The 25,418-nt window shown below is 39.0% G+C and overlaps 1 protein-coding gene and 3 long non-coding RNA genes across 4 annotated transcripts; 2 read left to right on the top strand and 2 right to left on the bottom strand.

The window, feature by feature from the left end:
* The first annotated feature begins 1,040 nt into the window (after window positions 1–1,040).
* Window positions 1,041–12,712, top strand: LOC148725456 (uncharacterized). The gene is made up of 7 exons (XM_088730787.1): window positions 1,041–1,491; window positions 2,567–2,614; window positions 3,262–3,473; window positions 8,950–9,039; window positions 9,591–9,909; window positions 10,931–11,221; window positions 12,016–12,712. Exons 1-7 carry the CDS (start codon window positions 1,143–1,145, stop codon window positions 12,360–12,362), a joined length of 1,656 nt encoding a protein of 551 aa, XP_088586913.1. The 5' UTR covers window positions 1,041–1,142; the 3' UTR covers window positions 12,363–12,712.
* Window positions 12,713–13,799: 1,087 nt separating this feature from the next.
* LOC148725455 (uncharacterized) lies at window positions 13,800–18,271 on the bottom strand. Its single transcript, XR_015990583.1, has 2 exons — window positions 17,787–18,271; window positions 13,800–14,572 (listed from the first exon to the last, which is right to left on the bottom strand). It is a non-coding gene; the product is annotated as an uncharacterized LOC148725455 (long non-coding RNA).
* Window positions 16,608–21,804, top strand: LOC148725454 (uncharacterized). Its single transcript, XR_015990584.1, has 2 exons — window positions 16,608–17,432; window positions 18,145–21,804. It is a non-coding gene; the product is annotated as an uncharacterized LOC148725454 (long non-coding RNA).
* Window positions 21,805–23,354: 1,550 nt separating this feature from the next.
* LOC148725453 (uncharacterized) lies at window positions 23,355–24,977 on the bottom strand. The gene is made up of 2 exons (XR_015990582.1): window positions 24,343–24,977; window positions 23,355–24,137 (listed from the first exon to the last, which is right to left on the bottom strand). It is a non-coding gene; the product is annotated as an uncharacterized LOC148725453 (long non-coding RNA).
* Between the last annotated feature and the right edge of the window lie 441 nt (window positions 24,978–25,418).

Below are 25,418 nucleotides of genomic sequence, written 5' to 3'. Positions count from 1 at the left end.
TTTTTTCCGACCGCGGAAAAAAAAAAGAAAAAGAAACTAGTGGCAGCGCTCGGCCGGGTAGTATTTAATTTTGATTTGATTTCTTTTATCTTTGGTTTCATTTTATTTCTATTTTATATTTTACTTTCACTTACTTTTATTTTAAAAATAAAAATGAGAAATAAATCGAAATTAAAAGAAAAATAACTAAAATAATTCCTATAAATTTGAATATTTTTAATGGCAGTTCTCGGCCACCATAGACCAGTACAACTAGGAACTAGAGTGGTTGACAACGAACCACGCATTTTCGCCCCCTCCCCTCCCCTCACCTGAGTCAATTGCAAATCTCGATCACAGCGCTGCACGTAAAAGAAAATTTGGTTGTTACCCCTTGTTATTTAATAGAATGAATCATTTGGAGCGGCTTAGTTTGCGTGACGACAACAATCGACGTGTCGCTACAACTTTGTATCACGCGACCATCCTCCCGGATTTTCTCGAACTCGGTGCCGCCTCTTGAGAAAATTCTCTCCCTTAAACCTCGCTGGAGACTAATTCTTTTCTGTAGTGTCGAGCCTTGTAAAAGTGAGCGTTATATATATTCTCATTCTTGCTTGTTTTACCGCTTCCCCCGTAGCCTTGTACCAAAATCCAAACAAGTATAAAAATTTGAAATGGCATGATGAGAACGATCGGGGCCATGAGACCGATCATTCTAGAGCGACCGAGCTTCGCATTATTAGAAAGACCGATCTCCTTTATGTAGCCATCCTGTAATGTACCTACAAGCTCCAGCTTGTTTCTTGTGAGTTCCAAGAATACGAATAGTTGAGCGAAGTCCGTCGCGCGAATCAAAAAATATCAGTGAAAAAAAGTTGACGTTAGCGCGCCACGGAAACTCTTGAAGTGACGCCGATGCGCTGTAGGAGCTCCATGAACGAGCCGCTCGAGGAGTTGGTTACAGAAACGCCTTAAAAGTGTTCTGTTTTTTATCATTATTTGCTGCTATTTTTGAATAGGCCTTTACTTTTCGTGCAAACTGCCGCTGACGACTTCTGCGCCAGCGCGCATCAGAGCTAAGGGAAGAAGGAAGTACAACCCTTGGCAATCGACTGACGTGTTTCTTTACACATTTGCTCCATTGAAAGGCGAAAGCAACCATGCATCTTTTCGTCCTTATTGTCGCTCTTCGTATCGCTTTCACCCCCGGTTACGGTAATCCTACAACGGCTAAAGGCCTACATGTTATCGGTGTTGGCTATGATATCCTGAGGGGAAATCCAGACGGTGATCCATCAAAAGGTGGAATTGACCCAGAGCTGAAAACTACCAGAAAAATACTGAAACTGACGTGGAATGACCAAAAACTTTCAGTTAATAAGAAGTACAAGGTGCCAGATCAGATTGTTTTCGCTGATCGTGACTCCTTTGCAGAAAAGACCGTTCAAGAAGTTTTTTCTGGAACCAGATCCTACCAACAAAAACTCAAGACTGCTGTAAAAGTTGACGGTGAGTAGAAGAGGTATTCTTTGTGTATGTATATTTAATAGAAAAAAATATAGTTACAGATCTAAAGATAACTGCACACAGTACTGTTTCGGCCTTCCTTCTGGGCCTCATATATATGTATATACTTACATGTGAGGAAGTAGCCGATATAGGAGTGTGAACGATGAAGGCCGCTCACCAACGATGATTCCACCGAGAAAAGGATCCTTCCACCGAGAAAAGGATGCTCCCTTCTTAAATGACGATAAGTGGAATAAACAGAAGAAGAAGCAAACTTTTCTCTTGTGGCCTTTAATACGTGTACATTTCGCTCATTCGGGCGTCCTCAGCACTAAATATCAATATGGAGTAAAATTTACAAGCAATCAGGGGATTTTAAGTAGGTGCCGAAATGCCTTTAAAGTATTTTGTTTGTCATCATTATTTGCTGCCATTTTTGAATAGGCCTTTACTTTTCATGCAAACTGCCACTGACGATTTTTGTGTTAGTGAGCATCAGAGTTGCAGGAAGAAGGAAGTACAACCCTGAGGAGTGAGCAATCGCGAAACAGGCTTGTAGAGATGAAAGTGTAGTCATTGTCCTTTTCTAACTCAAAATGTATCGCGCTCTACTTTTATGTATCGGCACTGTAATATGGAAAAATGAAAAACACAGACTTCCTATATAGATTTATATATGTGTCTATACATACATATATATGTATACATATAATATATATGTATACATATATATACATATATAATATATATGCACAGAAGCCTATATAAAATTATATTTATAGCTATATAACTGCAGATAGTACTGTTTTGGCCTTATGGACCTCGTTAGTGCAGTATCGATCGATTTAAGGACAGAGGTATATATACACACAGGTGTGTGTGTGTGTTTTTTCACACACTCTCAGTGATCCAATTTAGAGGGGGCTGGAAACCAAAGGTTTGGTCACTATGACAACAGTTATGACAACTATGGCTTGGTGACTAAGTTGATTTGTGAAATTTCAGAAAATTTTACTCATCTGTTTGTGTACTTCTGTTGAAACGTTTCATATATATTTGTATACTTTCTTGGTAGGTGGTGTGAACATTGCATTATGGAAACTTGCATTCAGCCTCAGTACAAGTAAGAAAATATAATTGATGAGACTTCCCACTTGCCAGCCTGGTTCTTACCCCAATCTCTTCTGTTATATGCAAAGTTTCCATGACTTGTATAATTGCAGACAGAATAAGTCACCCCACTCATGCAGTCCTAACCATAACTAATGGCATGTCACATAAAAACTGGAGTGGAAAGGAATCATCATAAACAGCATGACAAAAAAAAAACATGAGAACTGTTAATTTTTAACAGCTCCTGTGTGGAGGACCTCCTTCTGGAAGGCAAACTGACCAACATAAAAACTGAGTGGCTGACCAACTAACTGCCTGAGTGAATATAAGCAGTTTGACTGACTGACTGACTGACTACTGACTCACTACATGAAACTTACTGAACTGGTTGGCTGGCCAGCTGGTCAGCTGGCTGTTTTATTGTCTGGTTGGCTGGCCAGCTGGATGATTGGCTGGCTGTTGGGTGGGATGGTTAGCTGGATGACTGCATGGCTGGATGGCAGGCTGGCTGGCTGGCTGATTGATTGGTGATTGACAGATATGTTGAATTGTTTAGAATCTATGATGGAATGATTGATTGATTGATTGACTGATTGATTGATTGATTGAATGATTAGTTGATTCATTTTGTTATTCTTTTGCCCTTGATTATTGTAGTGTATCAGAAGGTTTCTTACCAAACTTTTCAAGCAAAAAATGTCTTTTATGAGGAGAAAACTGTACACAATCTTGGAAAAGCACGGTACCAACTGGACCTTGTTAAATGGAAACATTTTCCTGTAACCAGTGAATTTGCTGCTGCTGTCTGTAGCTTACCACAAACATATGACCAGAGGACTTATCACAGATTCATAAGGAATTGGGGAACGGTTGGTTTCTAAATTAATTTTGCTACCCTGTAAACTTTTAATTTAAACAAGTCTGGCTCAGTTAATTGGCTTGGCCATTTTTTTACCTTGTGTCCATGGACAATATGTGTTTTCAAAATTCTTAGCTATCTTTGTCTACCAGTAATATTTAAGTTTTCTTTCTTTTTTTGAACTTCTTGACAATGTAATTACTTTGATTTGAGTTCAGGGTTCCCACACTCCTTGAAAGTCCTTGTAAGTCCTTGAATTTAAATTTTTGTTTTCAAGGACTTGAAATTACCCTTGAATTTATACAGAGGTCCTTGAAAATTTGCGAAAAGTCCTTGAAAATAAGTGTAGATGAATCAAAGTCAAAGTTTCCTTTTGTTTTTGGTGTTGAAAGTGTAAGTTTCTAGTACTAATAATATACACAAAAAAATTTCTCAGTTCTGATTGGTTAAGATGAATGCAGTACTCAGTTAATTCAGTGCAGAAGAGAGTTAATTCAGTGCAGAAGAGGGTTAATTCAGTGCAAAGAAAGAAACAAACCAGACATTCTGATTGGTCAATGTCAAGGTCAATGTCACTTGCAGGGTTTAAATAAATTGTTTTTGTACCTGATGCATGCGCTTTTCTTCTGCATAGTTACGAGAAGCTACCTCGTATTTTTTCATTTATATTATTAATACATAATCACATGATTTTCTCGTGCAATTTGGAATAAATAAGCACTTGTAAATTTTTTCAGATCACAAATTGCACTCCCTACGGGCTCATGCAATTTTGTTAGTCTCTGAAAAAAATTTACTCGTGCTTATTTATTCCAAATTGCACTCTAAATCATGTGATTACCTATACAAATAGCAAAAATAAGTTTTCCTTTTAAATCCTGCATCCAACTGTGGTGCTTCAAATGTGATTTTTATATATTTTGTACCTGCTTGGTGCATTGAAAATAACCTTGGTTACCTTGCACGTGATAACTCTGATGGGCATGCTTGAAGGCACGCTCGTGTGACTTTTCGGCCAGTCCTGCACGCGATGTCTTTTATTTATATTAGCTCCCATTTAATTCAAAAGGTCCTCAGTTGAATTGAAGAGCTAAGGTCCTTGAAAATGACCTAAAAAGTCCTTGAAAGTCCTTGAATTGGGTTCCTGAAAAATTGCAAGAACCCTGGGAGTTGTACAGAGGTCTTCCGCCTCTCAGCATGACTTATAGTTCACCACTAAATTTTCTCCGGTTCTTATTGGTTTAAATCGATCACGTGACGCGATAGTGTTCAGCCGTGGAGAAACACTATCAGCCCATAGTGCCCGCCCGCGGAAAATACCCGGATGGATAGTGCCCGTCCACGGAAAATACCTGGATTGATAGTACTCATCCTTGAAAAGTTTTGAATAGTTTGACGGCCGCGAAGTTAGGCAGATCGGAAAAACAGTGACTTTTCAATTCTGACAGGTATAACGTTTTATTTAGCCAATGTACGGTTGCGAATTGTTGACATTTGTGACAAGCTGTAGGCGCGGAAGAAAATTTAGTGGTGAACAAGAAAAACAATAGAGTGTTTATGTCTCGGAACTATCGGTCTGATAGTTGCCCCTTGGAAATTTGATGTTCTTAAAACTAGCATATTTGCCTGAGAAGGGAAGCTTCGAGGGCAAATATTTGTTTTAAGAACATCAAATTTCCAAGGGGCAACTATCAGCCGATAGTTCCTCGACAGAAACACTCTATTGTTTAAAAAGAAAATGTAGTGAGGAAAGCAGTTGCAATGTTCTGCATTTGACTAGACGGTTAATTCTTGCACTACAGTGATCTTTTTTTTTTTTACTTCATTTGTTTTGTTTTTGTCTTTTTGTTTTACATATTATCATTATCCTTTTTTCGCACTGTTTGGCTTTAAATTTTTAACCACCGTCCTCCCTCCCCCCTTTTCCCCAACAAGGAATTCCTAGGAATCTTGGGTGTCTGATAGTAAATAGGTTTGCAGTTTCACCTTACACATCCAGGAGACCAGGAAACTTTTAGGTTGTGAGACTGAGGTGGATGTCAAAAGTTGAACTTTTGGTTGAAATGTACTCATAATAATGTACTCATGTCAAATTTTCAAACAATAAATTCGAAATTATTCAGTGAGTGGGTTGTTAGCAGCTATACATGAAAACTCAATTTTTATGGTTACTGCCTCCTTTAGAAGTGAAGCCATAAGGTTGTCTTGTTGAGTGAGTGAGTGAGTGTAACAAAAGAATACGAAGACCCCCACAACGAAGTCTCCCGAGTTTTAACCGATATTCCTTGCTCTTGGGTTTTGTTTGTTTTGGAACATCTTCGGTTGTTCAGCACTTGGCAACGATTTCTTCAAATGGCTTCGAATGTTATTAAGAAATAGCACGTGATCACACTATTTCCCGGTGCTACTTATTGTTGGTTTCGGAGAACTACAGAAGACGATGAGCATCTAACAATCATTTCATGACGGCGCGTGAAAGAAAAGGTGTGATCGGCGCATCATGACAACTTGGAGGAAATATTTTTCTCTGAAGAGAGAACAACTTACCGTTTGAATCCGACGATTGTGCTTAGTAGATCCTGCAGAGATATAATTTTTTTTTTCCGTTCTTGCCGTGATACTGCAAAAGATGATAAACATCGATGAGATGTTAAACATCGTGATACAGATCGTGATACTGCAAATCGAGCCCCATGCTGCCGTAGGCAACATGGGGCTCGAATTTCACAATCCACATCAACCAAGAAAATGCCGGTGATGCAAGGCCGCCGTTTCGTCAAGGCTGAAGGTCGGAAAGTGGATCGGAGTAACTTAATTTACATTCCGCTCGTCAAGACAACTAACAAAACATCCACTTCTAAATCAACGGGTTTCGCTGTCCCAAAGTGTTTGTTTACGAACATCTGTGGCTTGTCGAAAACAAAAAGTCGTGTACGAGCACCTGTGGCGCTTGAGGCTGACCTGAGACGTCAGGACATTGATGTGTGTATTGTCAGCGAAACTCATCTTTTCACTAATATGCCGAACGCCTCGGTGATTATCCCAGATTACAATGTGTTCAGGCGGGACAGAGGTTGGGCAGACTTGGACAAAAGGAAAAAAGGGGATATTGCGGTCTATGTGAGAGACATTCTTAAAGTCTTAGATGGCTATCGGTCCAATTTATATGAGTTTACTGCTTTAACAGTGCTGTTGCCGTCCGATCACATTATGCTAATTTGCGGCCTGTGTAATCCTCCCAAGCATAGCTACCAGGATTATATAATATCCTTTGTGGACCTTGTTTTGAACAAACACCCAGAAGCGGCTATTGTTTGCGGTGGCGATGTAAATCGTTTGAACATGCAAGAATTAAAGTTTTGTCTGGCTGGGATTTCATGGTTGATTTCCCCACGCGGGGATAACGCGTGCTTGGATAACTGTATGACCAACCGAGCGGATCTGATCGGTTACCGGCGGAATTAAAACTTAAACCTGTGCGCCGCAAAGTTCTTGTGCGGGACTGTAGGGAACATCGGAAACAGTCATTTTATATGGCACTCGCTACGCTGGACTGGAGTGACGTCCTCAACGCGGTGGACATAAACAAGGCGGTCGAGGTGCTTGAGGAAAAGATTCGTGCAGTGATGAAAAAGTGTATGCCGCAAAAATCCGTACGCATGTCATCGCGTGACCCAGTTTGGATGCCCCCATTAGTTAAGTTAGTGTAAGCGGACCGTATCTTTTTAAAATATTTTTTGAATGACTTGGAGATTTTTTTAATGGTTGCCTTATGCTTTTTAAATATACCGATGATTCCACTATTCTTTCGCCTATCACTGGGAATAGTGACCCGTCTGCCGACTTAGTAGGACAGTTCTTAACATGGTGTGAAGACAATAGAATGGTCTGCAACCCTTGCAAACGTAAAGAGCTGGTTGTTAGAAAGAAAAATCATAATGTACTCTACTCTCCAATTAATAATATTCCCCTATGTAATAGCTTCGTTTTACTAAGAGTAACTCTACAGACTGACGGAAAATTTGATGAGCATGTAAGAACTAAGCTTGTCAAAGCAAACAAGTGTTAACACGTCCTACGAACATTGAGGAAAGAACACTACTCTCGGGCAGAGATAGATCATCTTTTTATATCCATTGTTTTGCCTAATTTTAGCTATGCGCTTTCAGTCCGTGGGGCATCTGAGTCCGATCTTATGGTTGTACAAAATTTTTTAGACCAATGCCTAAACGCCGTTTTATTTCATATCCAGTTTTTATCAAGAACCTTTTAAACAAACAAGACCGAAACGTTTTAAAGAAATAAATATCAACGGATTGCCACCCCCTGAAAGACATCATTCCTGTCCAGAAGACTTATGTACACAATCTTAGGAAAAAAGGCTGCGCACGCCCGAAAATTAATACACAGCGCTTTATGAACACCTTTGTAAATAGGTTGATATTTAAGCTCCATTTATTGTAATGACATACTTTTTAATTCATAATATGTATGTAGATTTCTACTTTAGTTTTTCCGAATTCATTGTAATCTTATGATGGAGTAAAGACTTGATTATTATTATTATTCAAAATTATTTCACAGTAGCGTCTCTGGCACGTAATTGAAAACGAGGCTTTACCTTGTAGAAACACCTAGTAAATAGCTTTGATCTGTACATCGTGGAATTTTTTTTTGAAAAATGTTATTTATTTGTAGAGAGAATTTTACCGTTTCAATCAGCGACTGATGGCCTAAAGGGCCGCTAAATGGCGAGGCAAACAAGGTCCGAAGTTTAGCAGGGTGACCCAGTTCGACAGAATGATGTTGGAATGGCAGAATTCCCTACAACGCGAAAAGCCTTGTTGTATGAAACAAAAGTCTCACAAAAATGGAATTGCAATATAATAAAATAATTTATAATTACTAGACAAATTGAAAGAAGCATAGTTTAATCACAACGGAAACCTAGAGGATAGAAAAATAGAGAAACAGTGAAGTTCTTGGGCTGGCACCTATAAATTATCATTACTATTGTTATCATTATCGTTATTATTATTGTTGATATGATTATATGTTACCTTTTGATGTTTGGTTGAGTGTCAATTATTCGTTATATCTTTTAGTCATCTTTCTCTTGTGGAACAGGGTATTCATAAATATGTGAGATGTGGCAGGTTTTGTGTTTTGCATGTGAGAAAAACATTTTGTAACACTACCTTTTAGCATCATTTCACAACCTCTAGTTCATTTTATTGCTATAAGAAATGTGCTTTGTTAGTAGCCACGTGTGGTCTTAAACTGCCTATCTTTCATAATAATGATAGGGATCGTAGAATCGATCATTGTAATGATATTGCTGATTATAAGATCAAGGTTCCCATTTAGATCCTTTTACATCAGAGCGTGTTTTTTTTATTTATTAGAACCCGCTTGTAGGATAGTTTAAGCTGAACTGCAGACTGAGGAGCGTTATACATCTTGTATGAATTTTATTTTCCCTACAGCATATTGTCAGCGAAGTGGAACTTGGAACCAAGAAGATTGAACGTTACAGAAGTTCCTATACTGATTTCTTCAAGTATGCCTTGAAAAATGTGAGTATCGAGCGGAAAAGTTTTCATTCGCTTTCGATACACATGCAGGTATCATTAAGTTTTTTCCCTTTTTTTAAAATTAATTATTACCAACGGTGTGCATGCGTAGCACAGTCATGCCAGGCTTGCCAATGTGAAATACTTTTTCCTGCTCCGCATTCAACTCTCCTTTTTTAATTGCTTCAAGGGCAAAGCCACATTCCATGTGGTTCTAACTCCTAGATAACTGTTAACTTACCGTTATGCTCCAAAGACCCATTCTGATAGCAACAATATTATAGCCAACAACTCGATTTTGGCGTCTTGAAAAGCTTGCAATCCTACGTTCCTAGAAGCTCCTTGGAACATCTCATGTGCACCTGACTAAACTGAACTTTGGCAACAAGAAGTTTTCATTCTTTATTCTTTGATTCCTTTTATTCCTTTTATTCTTTGATTCCGATGATGCCTCTGCATGTTAGTGATTGCAGCACATTTTTACGTCGAATTTTTTTTTTTATCTTTTGCTTTTTTTTGTTTTTGTTTTTCTTTTTTTTGTTTCTTTCCCTTAGGTGAAATCCGCAGTGTCCGTGTCTGGTGGGTTCCTAGGGTTTAGTAGCTCTCTCTCCGTTGACTTTAAAAGGTTCAAAGCATCAATGAAGACTGGCACTTCATTTGGAAGTGAAAAAGAAGTGTTTCGGTGTGGTACACGTACCATCCCTGAACCCACTGGATTGAAATTGGTATCTATTGACCGTGTTTTTGACGACAGTTTCTTCAAGGCACTCAATAAGCAATACCAGTGTAAGAATTTGGCACAACGGAGGACAAACGTGAAAAAAATTTTGAAGGAATACCCAAGCTTGGAAGGAGCAAGAACGAGTCCGCAAGGTGAGTGTGTAGCACAGGTACATTTACTCACACTTCTAAATTTGATAGTTGGATTTTTAGAATCACAAGCTGCGTATTTACAGCAATAACAGATCAAACAGCATGATCAGTTTTAAGAGGAACAACAGGCACATTATTTTAAAATAGAGAAAGACAGGTTTTATATTTTATTTCCTGTAACGCGACTTACGTTTGTTTGTTTCTTCTGATCTTGGGCCTCGGAACGGCTTACGCTCGCAAAATTTTCAGTGTTTTCCAAAGTGTGTTATTGTACAAAAATTAACTTGGTGTTAGTAAATAACATGTGCATAACGAAACTTTCTTCAAAGAGCTTTGAGCTTCCAAAATTGATCTTATTATTCGCTTCCCCCCGCTAACTGTTTTTTCTCCGATAACGAAACTCTCTTAAGCAACGACAAAAGTGAGGCTTTTGAAGGAGAATTAACTTGTCTGGAATGCCATAGTGCTTTAAAAGAAATTACTTCAGAGGAGAAGCCCTTGTAATGATAGGCCACCCGTTTAATTTAACCAAAGAAAACATACTCTTGAGCAGTGACTTCATTAATTTTATTTAATAGCTTCACCAACCGGCAGGGACACCGCAACAGCTTGCGCCAATTACTGCGGGCCCAATAAACCCACCCATCCCACCCCAGGGGAGGACATCCATCACACAGTAATCTCGTGTGTGGAAAATTAACGTCTCCTACCCCTAACCCTGCAGGAGACGGGACCTCCATTTATTCGTCCCTATCCGAGAAGACTAGAATATCTAACCATTTCTTGATTTTATAGAAAGGTAGCAAATTCTTCTCAATTATTTTAAGACTCTGAGTGTTGATCCGGCCGGGGCTCGAACCCTCGACCTCCCGCACAAGAGTGCAGCGCTCTATCCATTGAGCTAACGGGAAGGCGGTTAGCTCATTAATTCTTAAGTACGTATTCATTCTGCTAAAATAACGTGGAACTCTACCTTGAGAAGTCGTCGCCTTACTGACAAGGTTTTTTGTAAATTTTTAAGATCCCACAGTACGTATTCCTCTAACATGGCCACTGGGTACCTATGGACTCCCTATGGCAAATTCGGGATGTCCAAAGGGAGGTTTTTGGCACACGGGCTGGCGATACCACGACACCGAAGATAACGACCCAAGCAGTTATTGGTCAAACCCTTACGATTTGGCTGGACGTATCCACAAAAATAACATGGAACAAAAATTCTGTATGAAGACTAATTCTCAAACATCCAGATATAATATGCCATGGCCTGAAGGAAAGTACTGCATCTTCAAAAAAGAAAATTGCCCCGCAGGTTAGTACAAGAACTTCTTTTTCGATGAAAATGTAATCCGTACCTCAGTTCCTCCTGTACGACTCTTTCAAAAAGATAACATCTGTGGCCGTTACATGTATTAAAATCCCTTAATTAATTGCAGATCTTGAACCAGTCACATGACCTTCTCCTCTAAAAGATAATAAACAATGATTTTCACCAGAATTTTGGCACTTTGTAGTTTTAGTTATTCATACTCCTTATTCCATGGTTTATCATACAATACGCGCGATTTTTGAAAGTTTCGAGGTGTTTCGCCGAGCCCCCTAAGGAAAGTACGAGCAATAAGCAAAATGTCTGCCCATGTTAATCTGTCAAGTAAAGGATTTATTATTACGCTATTATTTCATTTTTCTAGCACTTGTGCCTCTAGTTTTCGAAGTACATGTTATGGCCTTACTTCAACAACGTGACGACTTCCTAAGGTGTGCGTGAAAGACGAAAACAATGAAAACGAAGCTATTTTTTATGACCAACAAAAAACCAAATTGCGCTTGAAAGTTGGTTGCTTAAGAAGTCAAGCCTAACTTGATAAACTGAAAGAATTCAAAGTTTCAATCGTTCAGTAGGGCCACTTTGTTGCTCTGGTTCCAGTCCGTATTTTTCCCTGGTCTACAATGTAATACTGTCGGATGTATTTCGTGTTCCGTTGCCCTAATATGTTGAAATGGCGTAATGGTGAAATGATAAATCATGATCTTTATACGTCACATCTCCTGTTAAATAAATGATTTAATTGAAGCTTAATGCTGCAGTAAATGTTTCCTGCACAGATTTCGAGGATGCACACATTCGTTGGGACGATGAAGATGACAACAACATCAACAAAGACGGTGGCACGCTTCCAGAAGGCAGTTACGGCGGTAACACTTATATCGAATACTGTTGCCGAACGGATGGAGATGCCACTGAAGCTATTCGCCTCCCAACTGGCTCCCCGTTTGTGCTAATTAAGGGTAACACCCACCTCTGTCAGAAAGTGGATGGAATGGTAGAAAAATCACAGTACTTTTACTGGGACACTGAAGATAACGATCCACAGTCCAGAATTCATGGACCGATCAATGCTGAGCTGATTTCAAACCGCAATATAAAAGTTCACTACTGTTATTACACCTAACCCAATACCAGGCCCCACGCGCAGCCGCAGACGGAACTAATGCTTCAAGAACATTCGAAGCGAACATGAAAAATTAAGGGAAAGTAACTTGTAAACCAGTGTTAGTAAGCGCTTTAGAAACCAGAAGTTAATTTAACATGGTGTTAGGTCCTACTGATTTGATGCCTCAATATTAATAATAATGATAATAATAATAATAACAATAATAGTAATAATAATAATAATAATAATAATGATAATGTGAGCCGAAAGTGAGTTATTTTCGATCGTTTTTTTACACTGTTAATATTTTGTACTGTAGAGGATTTTATGGAAATTATTGCCAAATAAAGTTTATTATTCTAAAGAAACCATTCTAAAGACTGGACTATGAGGCAAATGGATTGTGGAACTCCTAGAGCCAGTCAAAGATACTTTTTGATTTAAAAATCTTCCGTTAATTTTTAAATATAAATAAAAAAATCTAATAATAATAATCTTATCAATAAAGATTTAGAAATGCAAAGACTAGCAAAAACTAACGATAAAAACCGACGTTTCGGTGTCATCATGATGCCATTGTCAAGGAGAAATAAAAAATAAAGTTTGTGGCAAGGTGTAACACTAAATTAGCATAAATATGTTACGAGCTAATTGAACAAATACTTTTGCGCGAACTGAATCGCTTTGCACGTTCAGAGTGGGTTTTAAGTCTCTGATGAAAAGCATTTCGTTCACCAAACAATCGAACTTGTTACTACACTTTTTCAGAATGCTAAAACGTTTCAGTAGGTCTTTCGGGACTTCGCTGTGCCGTTCGTGGTAGTGTTTATATATTGAAGATGCCTTTCGTTTATGTCCATCCACGCGTGTGTGTAAGTGTCCGCGTGTATAGCCCTCATAACCCGCATCACACAGGTCACATTGAAATTGATAAACGACGCGTTGTTGGTTGACAATCTGTGGCTTGATTTCTCGTACTTTAAGATCTTGGCCAACTTTGCGGCTAACAAATACTGGCTGGACAGTTGTCTGCACCTTCATGCTAAGATTCTTGAGCTCTTTCTTAATTTGCATAATTTGCTGATTCCTGATCTTTGAAAGGTATGACCACACGAACAATGGATATTGGTTCTTTGGGTGTCTGTGTGGGCTGCGTACCAACAATTCTTGATTGTAAGAAGGTGTTAATGGTAGAAATTACCAGGCGTTCCGGGTATTTAAGCCGTGCGAAAACTTTCTTTAGGCGATCACACTCATCAACAATCAGGGGTCTCTTTTCGGTTCGTGAACATTTCGGGGGTGAACATTTCGGAGGTGATATTGTAACGAGAAAATAGTTACCATCTGTACCCGTCCTCATCTTTTTGGGAATTGTCTATGCACCAAAATGATTAAAAATATTAGAATCTTTCCTTTGGAAGACAACAAACCAATTCTTAACACTAACACGGTGAATATCAAACAAAGGTTAGCAACAATCTATTATTGGTTTATTTTTTCAACACCAAACACAAAATTCTCTCAATAGGGAACAGTCGTTATTAATCTCCACCCACCTTCCAGTCGCAAATAATGACCGGTCCTTAACCGAAAATTATCGCTAAATGAGCCAAAATGAAAAATGGTTATATCTCGAGAGTAAATGGAAGAGGAGGCGTAAAGGAAGTGGGCCGTGGGTGATAATGGAGAGGAAGTGATTTAAGTCGATCGTCAATTCTGATTCAGTAATAATTGCTATCTTAGTATCCTCTAACTTTACAGTGTGTTCTCATTTCAACAACATCTATCCAAGTAGTTCTATAAACAAAGTGGCCACAACACTCGAGATAAGGAAAAGCAGAATACCCATGACGCGACTCGATGATAACTTCCTTTCCCTTTACCCCTGAAAGCTATAGTTTAAATAGAAACAAGATGGGGCCAATGGGTCTGTCTCTGCAACATTCAGATTAATTTTGTCGCGGCAAAGTACGAAGTTGTCCACGTATCCTACAATTTGTAGAAGGCGGTTGTTCATCGAAACTGCGTGCCAGGAACTAAGCATACTTTAGGAGATACTTTTCTCTGGCGAGGTTTTCATCTACAGTATTCCAAGATTTCTTCCTGAACACAGCCTTCTCGGCAACACTCTTCCACAACGTTGAAGCTTCTTTTAGTCACGTGGTGCGAAGTAAGAAACCTGTCAGCTCTTTGCTTTTCCAGAATTATTTTGCTGGCTCTTGCTTTTACTGAAAGAACAAAAGGAGTCAAACTAGATGGAAAATAATAATTTTATACCTTGATATCGAATTGATGAAATTACTTCTAAGCATGCATAGGTAAAGACGTCTTAAAATGATCGCTTATGTTGCATACCGGAGTTACTCGCCATTAAGAAGCAAGAATGAGTGGATACACGGTTTGTTTTTGTTATGCCTTGCTCTCCAAGCAAATTCTTAGAATTCGTGGGCGAGAGAACTTGTTTTTCTAGGGACTTCAAGTTTCGACGTGGGGACCAGACACAGCAACGTGGTGAGATCGTGAGGAAAGCTCTTATCATCAAATGTGTCAGAGCACATGTTTGGCGTGATCTCTCGCTGACGTCACAACTCTTACAATGAAATATATGAAGTTCATATATTTTGAACTGCGGTATTAGATACATATGATACACGATCCTCGCAGTAGATAGCGCTATTTAAGCAATAGCGAAAATCAGACCTGAAAAAAATCAGGCCTGTACGGGATTCGAACCACTGACCTCTGCGATACTAGTGCAGCGCTCTACCAATTGAGCTAACAAGCCAATTGGGAGCAGTCCGTTGAGTTGATTCGTAATAAACCCGTGAAAGTGATTTATCGCAGAGGTCAGTGGTTCGAATCCCGTACAGGCCTGATTTTTTTCAGGTCTGATTTTCGCTATTGCTTAAATAGCGCTATCTACTGCGAGGATCGTGTATCATATGTGTCACAACTCTTATTCGCAAGATAGATCACATTGACCGAGCGACCGAATACAACTAAGAACTAGGGCGGGTGCCGGGTGGTTGACAACAAACCACGCATTTTCTAATAATTTTAGTTGAAAGTAAATTCTAGGGAGAGAAATTACGATTTGAAAACCGTTCCGCCATTAATTTTCCTAATCACTTCGCAGGCTCAAGAAGACTGGCGCGAGTTTGGAGATCACTCATTTGACGCGCCGTGCTCGTGGCTAATTTTCAAAACCAGTATTTTGATCGTCTATATTGCTTTTTATAACACTAAGACTAAGACTATTTCACTAAATTTCACGAGGTTTCTGTATAAATATAAAAGTGTGTTGAGTAATCTACGTTACAATGAGAGGGACCGTGACGTAGATTACTCATTTGACGAGCCGTGATCGTGGCTAATTTTCAAAACCAGTATTTTGATCGTGTATATTGCTTTTTATAACACTAAGACTAAGACTATTTCACTAAATTTCACGAGGTTTCTGTATAAATATAAAAGTGTGTTGAGTAATCTACGTTACAATGAGAGGGACCGTGACGTAGATTACTCATTTGACGAGGCGTGATCGTGGCTAATTTTCAAAACCAGTATTTTGATCGTATATACTGCTTTTTATAACACTAAGACTAAGACTATTTCACTAAATTTCAAGAGGTTTCCATATAAATATAAAAGTGTGTAGAGTAATCTACTTCACAATTGGGAGTGACCCCTGACCGAAGATAAGTTGGCCGTAATTACGAAAATTAATGGCGGAACGGTTTTCAAATCGTAATTTCTCGCCCTAGAATTGACTTTCAACTAAAATTATTATTGAAAAGGCTTTATTAATCACTAAAAATTCATATTATAATGAAATAACTGAATTTTTCGGGTTTTCAAATTATAGGGCGGTTTCATCAGAGTGCTCCTTTCAGGGAACGATGTGATCTGGAACCATACGACCAAAAATGTTTATCGCAAGGTCTTGACTTTTAATAGGTTGAAGTGAAACTTTAGGCTAGCCTACAGACCACGTTTTACATGCGTCGTTTCGCCTTAGTCACCTTTCCAATTTAAAAATTCTTTTGGAACGTTCAATTTAATGTTCACCAAAATACAAGGCGAAATTTAAAGTATCAACAGTCAAAAAGTAACCTAACGTGACAAAATTGTTCAACTCAATCCAAATGAAGTAATAATTTTGCAGTGCTATTTGGGAGCTTGTTTGATAAGCCTGCTAAAAGTTAACTACAAACTGTCTCTGGCAAGGGACACGCAGTGACCAACTAAATGCTAAGCCGACATGACGAGCTTTGCTCAAGAAAAAAATTCTCAGCAGGCATCGTAAACTGATGCCGAGGTTTGGGGAAGAAGGCGTTGGGTGGATGTCATCACATTAATTACACCACAATGTAATTATACAGATTAGCGCCCACGAATCCACGAGAGATAAGCGATTGCGTGCGAGTTAACGCGGGGTCATCTGTTGGCGGTGAAAATCAAAATCATGAAATGAAATTAAGTTTGTTGTGCGCGTAATGGTCATAAAATACTGCGTTTTCTCTGTTTCTGCCTGTTTCCTTATAACGACATTTTTAATCACGCAGTCTTTCAAAGATCCTTCCTTTTCACAGAAGAGGCAATACCGGCGAGGCGCCGTATTCGAAAAGCCTCTCTTTCGATTATTTAGGTATGATTCTTTCGCTTGGTTTGCCATAAAACAGTAAGAAAAGATATCGCAATTTTCATGTGCTGTACGACGTGAATAACAACCGTATCGAATTTCCAGTATTGCGTCACTGGGTGGATCGATCAGTGTTCACGCTTTGCGATCGTAGTACACGATGTTATTGTTTTGGTACAAAACCTGTGGCGGTCGCACGACTTGGCCTCGTATCCTGGTTAAATTCTTACCAATATTATAATATTAAACCTCGACGAGATTTTTTATGTCGAAATGTCGAAAAGCATCATGTTTTCGATTTCGAAACCATTCGAAATGAAGTCATAGAGGCAGTCGGATTTTCGACGTGCGGCTTTCCACCGGCTAACTTAACCACGCAGAGTCTTTGCAGGATTACAAGTGCCACACTTGACCCTTGCAAGCATTGGTATCTACTTTTGAAAGAGGTATGTGACGTTCCTTTGCGTAAATATTTCATATGCGATGTATTTAAGATATTTCCCGACGAAATCCAAAGTGTGGCGACACGGGAACTTCAGCCGGCCAACTTATCGTTCGGAGTAGTGGGGTTAGCCAGGATTCCCGACCTCGTTCACGTTGTGTTCACGTTCTGTCTGATAGCTGGTCTATCTTCTTCGTAATAAACAATCCCCGACGAACTTATTAAATCTGCGGGATTTATGACTATCGTAAATCTGGTGAACTCCGCCACGCTAGACTTTGAGCCCGAAGGCGCGAAAAAATTTATCTTTTGGCGCCAAACTCAGTCACGACTCCGAAGAGCTCGCTTCCTAACTTACCGAAAGATCAGCTAGAGTAAATTCCCTTGGAGTGGAACTGAAGAAGCTTCGAACACAGATTTCTCATCTCGAATCAGCATGGAGTCAATTTTACAGACCCTTTTTTCCACCTCAATGTTCGTACCTTGTCGTGGTGAGGTGGCTTGAGTGCCTCAATGACCAATTGCAATACAATGCCTTTAAAGAATTCAGCTTCAGTTAGTGGGCTGTATTTTCTGCAAGGTAGAGGCCAGACTAACACGGACTTTGTCATTGTAGTTATTGTTATGATTATTATAATTATCATTATTATTAATGATTTTGTTATTGTTATCATTATCTTTATGATTGTGATTGAATCATTTTCAAAATGAAATAGGCTGCTCAATGAGGATGGCATGCTGAGGCAAGTAGATTTTCATTTATTTACCCCCCCCTCCCCCCAAGTAGAAATTCAAGTGTTTCTGATAGTTTTTCTCTTCAATGGATTGTTAGAATGCAGAAGATTTTCTAAGACACATTGTACAGAGGGCTTGTCTTAAGTAGTTGTTTTCTGATTCAAAACCACCTGCCTAGTTCTGTTTCTCTTGGGTAGTTAGTCCATGGACTGTTGTTATCTGATGGCAGAACTAACAGGTGGATCTGTTTCTCTTGGGTAGTCAGTCCATTATGGGCTGTTGTTATCTGATGGCAGAACCACCAATCTGTTCTGTTTCTCTTGGGTAGTCAGTCTATGGACTGTGGTTATCTGATGGCAGAACCAGTCCCTATTTTTTTCAGCTCTATACAGTCAGTCTTTTATGGACAGTTATTTTTATCTGATGGCAGTTTTAGCTTGCTCTTTTTGTTTTGAAAAGTGTGTTGCTTATGCTGTTTGTCACGTATCATCTGTTGTTAGTTGGAGGCACTTTGGTCAATCAATGCTATCATTGTCTTCATTATTTTTATAATTGTTAATTCAGCTGCTACTCTTCTCTCTTTGCCACAGGGCCCTCTACAGACAGCACTAGCTTAATGAAGTCCCAAAACCTTTCACAATGAGCCAACTCAAGAATTGCAGTCCTGAACAGTTTTTGGGGTTTTCCTGGCTTTTCTTGAGATTATTTTGTCTCAGTTTCAATTACTTGGATACTCATTCAGCTAGACTAACAATAACACCATTTTGTTCATAGATAAACATTGAAATAATCATAATAGTAATATAAATGATAATAATAATGATTTGTCATTGTTATCATTATCATTATCTTTATGATTGTGATCATCATTTTCAAATTGAAATAGGCTGCTCAGTGAGGATGGTATGCTGAGGCAAGTAGATTTTCATTTAATTCCTCCCCCCTCCCCCCAAATAGAAATTCAAGTGTTTCTGATAGTTTGTCTCTTCAATAGATTGTTAGAATGCAGAAGATTTTCTAAGACACATTGTACAGAGGTCTTAAATAGTTGTTTTCTGATTCAAAACCACCTGCCTAGTTCTGTTTCTATTGGGTAGTTAGTCCATGGACTGTTGTTATCTGATGGTAGAACTAACAGGTGGATCTGTTTCTCTTGGGTAGTCAGTCCATTATGGGCTGTAATCTGATGGCAGAACCACCGATCTGTTCTGTTTCTCTTGGGTGGTCAGTCTATGGACTGTTGTTATCTGATGGCAGAACCAGTCCCTATTTTTTTTTTTAGCTCTATGCTGTCAGTCTTTTATGGACAGTTATTTTTATCTGATGGCAGTTTTAGCTTGCTCTTTTTGTTTTGAAAAGTGTGTTGCTTATGCTGTTTGTCACGTATCATCTGTTATTAGTCATAGGGTGACTTTGGTCAATCAATGCTATCATTGTCCTTAGTATTATTATTATTAATTCAGCTGCTACTCTTCTCTCTTTGACACAGGGCCCACTACAGACAGCACTAGCTTAATGAAGTCCCAAAACCTTTCACAATGAGCCAACTCAAGAATTGCAGTCCTGAACAGTTTTTTGGGTTTTTCTGTCTTTTCTTAATTTGTTTTTGCCCCAGTTTCAATCACTTGGATATTCATTCAGCTAGACTAACAATAACACTATTTTGTTCATAAATAAACATTGAAATAATCATAATAGTAATATGAATGATAATAATAATGATTAGATTAATGGAAATAATCATAGGAATTATAACCATCAGGATAATGAACATTATTTCTCTAACTATTGTAAATATTTTTATCATTATTATTATTATTATTATTATCATTATTATTGTTATCATTGTTATTATTATTATTATCATTATTAACATTATTATTGTTATCTATGTTATTATTATTTCCATCATGAATTATTAGAGATGCTTGGAAAAAAATGATCTATAGTTCCCTCCAACTCATTATTCTTTCAGTTAAGTGAATTAAGACTTTGTGAACAGTTACTGCTTTATTCTGTCATTCCTGATGACCATAGAAATGGTGAAAGTCCACAGATATTATCCCTCTAAGAGTTTCTCCAGGTGTTTTTTTTTCCTCTGAATTTGGTTACAACAGAATGAAGGGCATCAGAGTATAGTGCGCCCAGCTAGACATGAATTGCATTAATATTACAGGGTCATTTTGCTGTATTCAGGGTTTAATCTTAGCCTTCTACAGACAAGTTTGTTCCTCTAAATGCAAAACACATTTTATCGTTTTTTAAAACAAACTTACAAAAACTGCCAAGAAACAGCTACTAAATTTATGGAAACATGACGAACAAGTCAACTAGACTGTGTCCTACACATCATTGAAATCAAAGTATCACTTTAGGAACATAAAATCGCAAGGTCAGTTTCCCATTTTTAGTGCCTGAGACAAGATCAGGCCACCAGATTACTTCAAATTCTCTGGTTGCTCGTCCATCTCAATTTCCAACAACCATTTTAGTTTACTGGGTGAGAATCGTGCTTGATTTCTTGCCCCATGCTCTTTAATTGGCCGCCTGTAAAGCTTGTTGAGAGTTAATTTAACAGCTACTACTTGCAGCAACCTCCATATTCCCCCGATAGCTTTTCTTAACTCTAATGGTACAGAACTTTGATGACTCAGACCAGAAATAACATCATTCACTCTACCATCCCTGTAATAAAAAACTTTGGATTTTTCTCTCCATACAGGGGGCCGCAAATGTATTTTTACCCTCGCACGTTTATAAAAGCATTCGGCATGCCTGCTAACAAAGCTTGGATGTATGTTTCAGGAACTTAGTATCTTTCAACTCGACACCGTTTGCCTGAAACCAAAATAATAATTACGAAAGTTTAGAGATTATTTACTTCTGGAGTGAAATGTACTAAATGATTTGCCCTTTCAAACATAAACCTGAGTTATCAGGGTTTGTCAATCACAAAATTACACGCCGGGTTATTAGTACTCCTTGGGGACCTTCCTATATTATCATAAATATCTAAGACAAGCAGGTCATTTAGCTAGGTAATCTATGTTAAAAACCGCGCTGTACAGCACTTAGAATTATTTTCCTCACTCATTTTTCTCACACTGCAACTTCGCGTACTACGCAATTATTACTACGCAGTCATATCTGGTGTCCAATTGGGAGAAGAGCTTATTATTTTTGTTTTAGAGGTGAATTGCGATTTCTTGTATGTCCCCTATTTCGTCGAAGAAAAGTTCGAACAAATACTGAAAGTAATGAGTAAGTCACTATGAACAACTAGTGCAAAGTGACAGCACTATCGAGCCAAACTGAGAACTGTTCTTTAATGATTTTTAACATGAACCACCAATTCTTACTACTTTTAATTTCTGCGTTTTAATAGATTTTGACATGTTCTTGAGAAGATATTAAATCGGTTAGCGCTGTTGTTCCCTTCTAAATTATTTTGGTGGAAGCGCCTCAGAAGACACTGGTCTAACTAAAACCATGTTGGGCGACGTTATATTTTGACTGCACAACCCGCAATTAAATGTAATTTTAACAGCTATTCGAGTGTGTGAAGAACGGAAAAGAGCAAAATTACATACCATCGGCCTTTCGATGCACGGACGAATTAAAACTTTTTACAATTCCACTTATCCATTGCTTGTAACTGATAGACCTTGTCCTTATTCTTGCGGGAGGCCGTACGATCTGTTGTCCATTGTAGAACTTGGCAAACTTAGCGCACTCTGCCTCGAGCGCAACAATGTGGTCTTTCGATTCTCTATCTCACTTAAGCGCAGTTGTTGTGTCGAACATGGACGAATAATACATCGCAGCGTGTCTTGTAGATAGCTAGAGATGCCATGCATGTTTAGGATAAGCGCTGAATATGGACGAGCGTTAAAGCCGCCACTGAAAAAGCACAATCGACCGGTTTTCATTGTAAGGATCAGGTCTTTCACACAGCTGTCAGAATTAAAGAGAGGAAGAACGTCGATCTCGCTCACCTAAGTAGCGAAGTACACCACGAGCGGCGACGATGATCAAACACCTGGAAGATCACCGTGGTGTCCCTCTACTCTTTGGTATCATAACCAAGAGCGAGCCCTTTCGACTTGTCACTAAGTTTTACGGTTTATAAAACAAAGGCCCCGCTCTACACAAAGCCTTAAAGAATGAAACACTAGAAAAGCTTACTTAGCTTGGAATTATAAAAATTTCCTTTCTTAAAAATCGAAGATTTTCATGGTTTCCGTAACTTCGTATTTTTCCAAATTTCCTCTTTTACATGTTATGCCGTTTTACATTTTCTTCAACGTATAATTTAGTTCAGCGTCGATCATTTATCATCCTTAGAAGAAAATATTCTGATCTTTACGTTTAACTATAAAATTGCTTTGGCTTACATTGTGCGCATAAAAGGAACGTTAAATTAAACATGAGTTGATTCCACGCGAGGGTTTTACCTGGAAAAATGCCTGCACACGAGAGACACCGACATTACCGCGTGTCCCTTTCTGGAAAACATGCGTGTTATGACAAGAAAGGTCAGCTTAAGGGTTTTGGGTTGCCCAAACTATGCAATTTTGACGCCGAAAAGTGCCAAAAAGTAATTACAGAAACTTCATCCGCAACACCTTGAACGTGCTGTGGGCGCGAACTGAGATCTTTTCTTACAGTTAATAATTGCCAGGCGGAACTCAGATCCGGCTTAGCCTAATTTGCATAAATTTTTTCGGTGGGCAAAGCTCGTCATGACGCCAGACTCTGGCTCGCTAGGTCTGGGGCCGAGTCTTGTTAGGGATCATTGCATCATTTTGTTAAGCGAGCACTTCCCTCCCGAGGTGCCTCTCCCCTTGTAGGAGTTCAGCTTCGAACTGTCAGGGTCACCTGACCAAGTGCTGGGATGTAACGTTCTATAGACTAACATCCAATCCGGATGGAGAAGCATCACTTCACGATATGGTGACTGGAATAATCTCTGGCAGGGCGGGCCCGGGAGTTCAGAGGTCTGGGGTGGTGAACTTTTCCATTGACCTCGACGTTTGATTCGGGGATGATATTGTAGACCATTGTAACGAGAAAATAGTCACCATCCGTACCCGTCCTCATCTTTTTGGGATTTGTCTATGCACCAGAATGATTCAAAATATTAGAATCTTTCCTTTGGAAGGTAAGAAACCAATTCGTAACACTAACACGGTGAATATCAAACAAAAGTTAGCCATAATCTATTGTTGGTTCACTTTTTCAACACTAAATACAAAATTCTCTCAATTAGGGAACAGTCGTTATTAATCCCCACCCACCTTCCAGGCGTAAATAATGACCGGTCCTTAACCTGAAATTACCGCTAAATGAGCCAAACTGAGAAAATGGTTATATCTCGGGAGTAAATGGAAGAGGAGGCGTAAAGGAAGTGGGCCGTGGGTGAAAATGTAGAGGAAGTGAATTCAGTCGATCGTCAATCCTGGTTCAATAATAATTGCCATCTCAGTAACCTCTAACCTTACAGCGTGTTCTCATTTCAATACCATCTATCCAAGTAGTTCTATAAAACAAACTGGTCACAACACTCCAGATAAGGAAAAGCAGAATACCCATGACACGACTCGATCATAAGTTCTTTTTCCTTTACCCCTGAAAGCTATAATCTAAATAGAAACAAGATGGGGCCAATAGGCCTGTCTCTGCAACATTAAAATTAATTTTGTGGCGGCAAAGTACCCTGTCGCCCACGTATCCTACAATTTGCATTGTAGAAGGCGGTTGTTCATCGAAACTGTGTGCCAGGAACTAAACATACTTCATGAGATACTTTTCTCTGGCGAGATTTTCATCTACATTATTCCAGGAGTTCTTCCTGTACACAGCCTTCTCGGCAACACTCTTCCACTACGTTGAAGCTTCTTTTGGTCACGTGGTACGAAGTAAGAAATCTGTCGGCTCTTTGCTTTTCCAGAATTATTTCTGGCTCTTGGTTTTACTGAAAGAACAAAATGAGTAAAACTTCATGAAATATAATAATTTTATACCTTGATATTGAATTGACAAAATTACGTCTAGGCAAGTATGGGTAAATACGTCTTAAAAATGATCGCTTATGTTGGATACCGGAGTTGCACGCTATAAACAAGCAAGAATGAGTGGATACATGCGAATAATTTGCCCACGAACAAACGGGTCCGTACTTCCTGAGCATCCTCCTTTGCCTTGCTCTACAAGCAAATTCTTAGAAATCGTTGGCGAGATAACTTGTTTTTTCTAGGGACTTCAAGTTTCGACGTGGAGAACAGAAACAGCGACGTGAGATCACGAAGAAACTGAACTCTTATCACTGAATGTCACAGAGCACATGTTTGGCGTGATCTCTCGCTGACGTCACAGCTCTTATCATCGGCGTACTGATCGGGCGACCAGTACAACTAGGAACTAGAGTGGTTGACAACGAACCACGCATTTTCGCCCCCTCCCCTCCCCTCACCTGAGTCAATTGCAAATCTCGATCACCGCACGTAAAAAAAAATTTGGTTGTTACCCCTTGTTGTTTAATGGAATGAATCATTTGGAGCGGCTTAGTTTGCGTGACGACAACAATCGACGTGTCGCTACAACTTTGTATCACGCGACCATCCTCCCGGATTTTCTCGAACTCGGTGCCGCCTCTTGAGAAAATTCTCTCCCTTAAACCTCGCTGGAGACTAATTCTTTTCTGTAGCGTCGAGCCTTGTAAAAGTGAGCGTTATATATATTCTCATTCATGCTTGTTTTAGCGCTTCCCCCGTAGCCTTGTACCAAAATCCAAACAAGTATAAAAATTTGAAATGGCATGATGGGAACGATCGGGGCCATGAGACCGGTCATTCTAGAGCGATCGAGCGTCGCATTATTAGAAAGACCGATCTCCTTTGTGTAGTCATCCAGTATGTCCGAGATTACTCCCGATGCTGGTTCACAATCAAATGAGGACTGTATATTTCCAAGCTATAAAATGCGTTTATTCGTAGATTCACAGTTCTTTACAATTCCGTTCCGTTCTGATACGTTCTAATTCGTTCTAATTCGTTCTAATTCGTTCTAATTCGTTCTGCCTTAACCTCTTACAACAATGTCTTATATACACAAGGAAATACAAGAATGTTGCGGTTGTAACCGCTAAACTTAGTCTTAACTAGTTACAAGCTTTCTTTGTTTGTTATAATCAAGTACGTGATCTACTTTTAGCCCATACGTGCTACATGCAAATGTCACGCGCAATATGTGACAT

Source organism: Stylophora pistillata, chromosome 8 (assembly GCF_964205215.1).
Source record: "Stylophora pistillata chromosome 8, jaStyPist1.2, whole genome shotgun sequence".
Lineage (NCBI taxonomy): Eukaryota > Metazoa > Cnidaria > Anthozoa > Scleractinia > Pocilloporidae > Stylophora > Stylophora pistillata.
This window is presented reverse-complemented; position numbering and strand designations above follow the sequence as displayed.

Excerpts from the sequence above, each read along its gene's own strand:
- LOC148725456 (XM_088730787.1), top strand. The coding sequence starts at position 1,143 with ATGCATCTTTTCGTCCTTATTGTCGCTCTTCGTATCGCTTTCACCCCC. Across the intron at positions 9,040-9,590 it reads TCAAGTATGCCTTGAAAAAT|GTGAAATCCGCAGTGTCCGT; the intron begins GTGAGTATCGAG and ends TCTTTCCCTTAG. Across the intron at positions 11,222-12,015 it reads AAAAGAAAATTGCCCCGCAG|ATTTCGAGGATGCACACATT; the intron begins GTTAGTACAAGA and ends TTTCCTGCACAG.